General features: G+C 41.0%; 1 protein-coding gene across 5 annotated transcripts in view; it reads left to right on the forward strand.

The window, feature by feature from the left end:
* The first annotated feature begins 200 nt into the window (after window positions 1-200).
* Window positions 201-7146, forward strand: part of LOC134572862 (phosphatidylinositol-binding clathrin assembly protein-like) — an 83291-nt gene continuing 76345 nt past the window's right edge. For 3 of the 5 annotated variants that reach the window (XM_063432118.1, XM_063432119.1, XM_063432122.1), the window contains exon 1: window positions 202-490. In XM_063432118.1, the coding sequence (XP_063288188.1) occupies window positions 361-490 (130 nt within the window). In that variant the 5' untranslated portion in view covers window positions 202-360. Of the gene's footprint in view, window positions 491-7146 lie in introns of all 5 variants that reach the window. The other 2 variants (XM_063432121.1, XM_063432120.1) reach the window with 2 other exon arrangements.

Raw genomic sequence — 7146 nt, forward strand, 5'->3', positions numbered from 1 at the left:
GATAGAGCTCAGTCAGTCAGACAGTCAGTGACAGCTCCCGGTGTGTGCCCAGCTCCCTCCCCCCGTGCTCGGTGTGTGCCCAGCTCTCCCGGACTCCCTCCACCCGGGCTCGGTGTGTGCCCAGCTCCCTCCCCCCGTGCTCGGTGTGTGCCCAGCTCCCTCCCCCCGTGCTCGGTGTGTGCCCAGCTCCCTCCCCCCGTGCTCGGTGTGTGCCCAGCTCTCCCGGACTCCCTCCACCCGGGCTCGGTTTGTGCCCAGCTCCCTCCCCCTGTGCTCGGTGTGTGCCGGCTCCCCCTCCTTCCTCCTCCCTCTCTCTCCCGGTGTGTCTGTGTAGGCCGTATCGTTGTGTGAGCACGGAGGATGTCGGGTCAGTCCATCACAGACCGGATCACGGCGGCCCAGCACAGTGTGACCGGCTCGGCCCTGGCCAAAGCCGTGTGCAAGGCGACCACTCACGAAGTGATGGGCCCCAAGAAGAAACACTTGGACTGTGAGTATGAGTGACATTGACCCTAACCTATGGCTCTACACACGGACCAGTGTCCTCACTACTGACTTATTCACACAGACATGGCCAGAGGGCAGGCCATGTAATACTACAATCCCTGTGGTGCGTTGACAGCCTTAAAACTGGCAAGGAATCATGGGATTTGTAGTTCTACCATAGAGGTGGCCAAAGGTAGATCCGCAGCTGTACTGCCACCTTTACAGCTGGCAAGGCATCATGGGAGTTGTAGTAGCTGGGAATCTGCATTTGGTCTACAGCATGGGCTTGGGGGAGTACATTTTGGCTACCCCTCTTATCCTACATTTTAATTTTTTTGCTCCACATACTGCACATAATTGGTGTTATGACAGACAGCCTGTTTATTAGTGCTGCCTCTTGCATTTTGTGTGTGTATTATATATATATTTTTAATTTTCTGTACATTTATTTCTTTTACTTTTTCTGTGACAAGCATACAGAATGTATCAGGTGCCAGACTTTTCTTGTTTGTATCATATCCACGGGCATTTTCTAGTTAACACACAAGTATTGAAATATTGTATGAATTTTGCGTTGACAGTGACACTGTATTGGTATTGACGTAAACTAAAGTGGTAATGGACTCATGATGTCAAGCACATACGCTGACATAAGCTCATGCCAATGTTTTTCAAACGGTACATGGAGGAATAGGTTTTCACAGCAAGTGGACCTTATGTTTAACATTTTAATGAATACTCAACACAGATATCACTATTTTCTCTCAAGTGTTATTCGTTAATTAAATTGCAAATGGAGTACCAATTGATTACATCAGAACCATCCCAACAAGTTAACTTACTCTGGATGAGAATTTAACCTCTATTACTACACCCAATCAGTTCAGTCAGATTGGCAAAACCCATGAGGGAGCTCATCTATGCATTTTGCTTTTTTATGCTCAGAATCTGGTATTGCTCATGTCTTATAGCACAAGCTCGATCCTACATTATTCTGTATCTCCATTAGCAAAGTATACTGACACAGAACCATAAATTATATGAGTGACATTATTTGGTATACATGTTTGAACCTTGGCGTTCACTGGATTAGGAGGATCATGCTTAACCAAAAAATGTCATGAACTCGTTTTATAGTATATGCACAGATCTATGTGTAGTTCTATACAAAATTCAAAACATTTCTGTGAATTCCAAGGCAGGATTAAAGAATTTACCAGATCACCTATTTTTTACACTTGTCTGTTTAACCCCTTCAGGACGGAGTCAATAGTGCACGTTCTGATCAAAACAAAACGTAAACAAAAACTGGAATTTGCGCTATATGTCTGTTCACCCGTAGTTCCCCTCTTTCAAATTATATGCACCCACACTTATTATATATCATTTTGTTCAGGAGAAACAGGGCTTTAATCTATCATTAACTATTCATATATGGAACATAATTTATTATGAATAAAATTAAAAAAAATGTGAGAAAATTAGATTTTTTTTAAAATGTGCATTTCCGTCTGACATTTTAACTGTGAATGTCATAACACTGTTAGGTTTTACTGCAAAAAAATGCACAGATTTGTAATCCGCAATGTCTCACGAGTACAACAGTACCCCCCATTAACAGGTTTTATGTTGTTTTGGAAAGTTACAGGGTCAAATATAGAACATTCCATTTTCAAATTGAAATTTTCCAGATTAGTAATGTTACCTTTGAGACGGTGTGGTAGCCAGGAATGAGCATTACCCCCATAATGGCATAGCATTTGAAAAAGTAGACAAGCCAAGGTATTGAAAGTGGGGTATGTTTAGTCTTTTTTAGTAGCCACTTAGTCACAAACACTGGCCAAAGTTAGCGTTCATATTTGTTTTTGTGTGAAAAAAGCAAAAAACGAATATTTGGCCAGTGTTTGTGACTAAGTGGCTACTAAGAAAGACTGGACATACCCCACTTGCAATACCTCGGGTTGTCTACTTTTGCAAATGGTATGCCATCATGGGGGTAATTCTCATTCCTGGGCTACCATACACTCTCAAAGGCAACATAACCAATCTGGCAAATTTCAGAGGTAGGTAAGTACACCTCTCTTCTTGGGGGCTTAAGCCGTTACGGCGTACCATGCCGTCGCAACGGCTTTAAAGCCCATTTAATGCGTGACGGCATGGTACGCCATAACGGCGTTAAGGGGTTAAACTTATTTTTACAGATGAGTACATTTTTGAGAAAATTCAAGCCCAATATACAGCAAGTGCTCTGTAAATTGCCCCATAGCTAGGTCATAATTTTGCATTTTGCATCTATTGCACAGGGTGTCATAGGAATATATATTTTTAGGCCTCCAGTTTCCTACATTTTGCATTTTAGCCATGGATTGGAAATTTGATGTGGGCTTGCAATTTTGTATCTGTGCTTGTAACATTTTCCCATGAACCACTAGCAACACATTTTAACAATTAAAAACTCCCTGTAGCTTTTACTAAAAATGCTGCTGGTATTTATGTACCCTCTGAGTAGTATCCCGTTGATTATATGTATGGTATTGTATAACAAACCCAAGTTTAGAGTTGATATTTATGCATACTGTTCATACTGATATGACCTGCATTCTAGAAGTCACATACTGGAAAGAGCCAGTCGATGACCGCACATGACGCTTACTTTATATTCAGATACACCGATACTGGCATACGTCCTGACTGTATTAATATATTGGTTAAATTTTATATATTGGTTATAATTGTACATCTTTTGTTTAAAACAAAGAACCTCCTTTTTTTTTTTTTTATTTATTTTTTCTCTTTGTGTACTTAAGGAGACACAATGTGTCCTAAAATTATTCCAGTGTTGATTTCATTCTATCCCGTATTTTTCCATATGTGTTCTTTTTTTCTAAAAAAAATTGTGGGTCATCTTATACACGGAATGTCATAGCAGAGGTTAAACACACTTGTGCGCGGGACCTAAGCCAACATGGCGCCTGACTCGTTTCTGTGTGCCACGGCCCACACACATACCTGGTTTCCCTCCCACCGATCCACTTCTGAATGCTGTGGCAAGGGGGAAGAGGTCCCTATATGCGTGGGAGCTTCAATAGACATCAGCACTTACCACCAACTGAGCTCCAGAGACATGTCACACCATAAAATAAGCAGCCATATTAGGGTATGCTCCACCTCAGGTATATCTTCCTTTCTGATTTTATATTTATGGGGGGGAAATGGGGATCAGGGAGCAGAGGGAATACTGCTGTGATGTCCCAGCATGTCCTCACACCACCAGTATTGTGGGAGCTGTAGTCTCCCGGCATGCACTATGGAGCCATTACCTTCACAGAGTACCGTAGCACAGGGGAGGCATGAGAATTAGAAGTGTTGTTCTCCTTTTGTCCTACTTTGTTTATATAATACAGTAGAAATGCAAAAAAGAAAACCTCATTGGTTTAAAGCTGTTGCACTAGCACAGGCCAGGCAAAGAAGAGGCTCAACCAATGGGACCAGTCTGTGAATTATTTATTTTTTCTAATACTCACAATATGCAGCCAGTGATGAGCTAAGCATCCGCTGCTGACACTCTCAGTTTATGTCTAACTTCCAAGCCAATGCTTCTCCAAATAACGGGGATGACAGAGGAAGTGGCGTGACAGGTTCCAGGGGAACATAACTTTGGTCTTAAACCGTTTTCAAAACAATTAACAATGTAAGGAAAGACAGCAGTCTTACAGCCACAGCTATTCAAAAAGTAAACTTGGTTATTTAAAGGGTTAGTTCGACAGTTTTTTTTATCATTTAATTTATAATGCCATATTGGGCACTTGTGACTTAATGACATTATAGGCACCCAGACCACTTCAACTCATTGAAGTGGTCTCGGAGAAATATTCCTGTTAGAGCAAGTGAATTTGGTAATGCTATTCACTCACCACTAAGAGAAGTGGCGTCCCACACCGCATAGCCATAATCTGCAGCTTTAAAAAGACCTCTCAGCATTTGGACAAAGGAGAGAATTAAATGCTTCATATTCACACTTTATAGAATTCCATATCATCGTATGAGAGGGCACTGGACGAAGTATCTTCAGTCATGATAAAACCGTGCACAAGGTATCGTTGGTCATAACTAAAAATGAATTTACTAGGCAAACTAATAAAAGTTATGTTGTGGCTGCTATTGGCTTGTTGAACCTGCATGTTCGCTAAATCCGGTTTATACAGTAGCTACAGTGAAAGCAGGTGATTCTTGAAATATTTCACATTCAGGAAGTTCAAAATGAAGTATCTTTAATTTTTCTTTTGCTTTTAAGCAGGTTGCTCTGGTCAGCAATTCAGTTTGCTGTGCCTTGTAGTGCAAAACACTTAGTTTTACACATAATCTATGGAGGTGGCCTTCTGTCCTCGAAGAGTCTGTTTATGTAGCTGTGACCAACCTTCTGATGCTTGGGGTTTGCTAGCAGCATTCCATTTAAGTCAACAGGTCAATGTAAAATAACTTATTACAATGAAATCTAATTTACACTCCATATCTTACACAAATATGTAAGCATAAAAGAGCTGTATACACGCTCTTTAAAAAAAAAAATTTTTTTATACTTGTATGACTTTAATGCAACCACCTATGAGGCTTGACAACAAGCAATTAAAAATAATTGCTCTCTTTACATTTTTAAATGCACAAAGCCAAATCCAATAATTATCATTAACTGACTTAGAAAGAACAAAGTATTGTTCATCCAGAGAAGAAAAATATGTTAATATTCTATTAAAATTATCCCTTTTAAAATTATAGTATCAAAATGTGCCTGACCTGCTGTGTACCACGTATGGTACTTTTATCAAGCATAAAATAGTACACATACATTGTATTAACATATTTGTAGAAAACAACCCTATTTAAAAGTCTTATTTTCCACCTAATTGGAAATTCGGTTTAGACACTGTGTCGAAGAATTGAGTAACTAGGAAAGCTGAAGAGACCCTGCTCAGGCCGTCATCTCCAAGCATGCACAAAAAAACCCCAAAACTGATCAATGTCCTATTGATTTTGGTCCTTGTTAATGATGGCATTTGTGATGGACTGCCTGGCACCCCGACTGGGTACCTCCCTCAATTGCTGCTTCCTAGTACTTGCGAGCACAATAAGCACTGTACTGGAACACCATAAACACTGTAAACTCCTTGAACCGCACGTTGGTTTGGGTCTCGCCGTCCTCCACCCACCCTGGGCCTAAGACCAGGATCCAGCTTCCAGTGGGTAGACCTCTCCTAGTCCAGAGAGCGTAACAGGAACTAGCTCTTAGAAGAGCTAGTGATTATACATAGGGGAGTATTGTGATATAGCAATCCCCAGAGTGAATGTAGCTCTCCAATCCCCCAAACATGAGCCAAGACTTCATGAAGGGGTAAACGAATCTCTTTAATGGGAGCTACACTTTGCCTTATATGACAATCCCTATGCAACAGGTACACCCATAGGGACCTTGTGGGGGACTGAGTTGCAACTTCACAGACCAATAACAATAAGGTTACAAGGCATGAAATTGCCACACACAGCACACAATCCCTCCCTTCTGCTTGTGAGATAATTGGATCAGTAACTGTACTAATTCTAATCCAATTATCTCCAAGAACAGAAAAAACATACTTTTTTTAAAACACCCCAAAAGTACCCTAAAAATACATAAAACCCCACAAATGTTATATCCCTGATCTGGGTGACCAACATATCCAAAAATCCCCCAGATCAGTTTAGGAATTTCCTGGAAGTCTTATATTTGACCTATGCCCAAAACAGTTCCAGAGAATTAGTCGGTCGGTCTCTGTTGGAGTACAAAAGTACATACTTCACATGAACAGAGCCTTTTAAAGTATTTCAGCCAGGTCTATTGCAGGGGCCATAGTCACAGGGGTAAGAGGGTGGCCAGCAGGCTCCTCCAAGATCCAGTGACGTGGTTCAGTTCGTCACAGCATCATACAGTTTTTGAAGATTTGTTGGCTGCAAATCTCCTGCTCCTGCAAATCCCAAATGTGATGTTTTTTTTTAAATTGAGACCTGGTGACATTTGAAACTATTGGTGTAAACTAAACTTATTGTCATTTTTTTGGTGGAATCAGCCTCAGGTGACTCCTGAAAGTAGCTTTTAGAAGATGAGTTGACCATGTCTTTAAAGAAATGATCCTGGTCATAATATGTGCAAAGAAAATATTCTCCACATTACACATACAAGCTTAACAAAAAACAATATGTATCCATGGATTACTGCTTCGTTAAAAGTCTTGCCGATTCCAAGTGTGTGTTGCAGGAGACATTGAGCTCTATCTAACAAAATGACAGATTTTCCAATTTACTGCGGTCTGGTTGAGGTGTGACTGCATCAGATGTAGCCCCTCTTTCCTAACCTTTTTAGCTGATCGGAATGAACCCAGCATGGTCTTCTGTTGATGTGGCCCATCAGCTTCATGGTTGAACGTGTTGTGCATTTAGAGATGCTCTGCTGTATAGCACTCTTTTGGAAATAATTGCCTGCTGTAATGACCACTATCTTTAGTGACCCATCCACCCTCTCTCTTATGATTGGTACCCTTTCCGCCTTGGTTTTCTCAAGTTCTACCTAATGGGTGCCTAGGATGCTAAATGACAATCCCTAAAATTTGGCAAATAGCAGTTCATCAA

This window comes from Pelobates fuscus, chromosome 9 (assembly GCF_036172605.1).
Source record: "Pelobates fuscus isolate aPelFus1 chromosome 9, aPelFus1.pri, whole genome shotgun sequence".
NCBI classification, from domain to species: domain Eukaryota; kingdom Metazoa; phylum Chordata; class Amphibia; order Anura; family Pelobatidae; genus Pelobates; species Pelobates fuscus.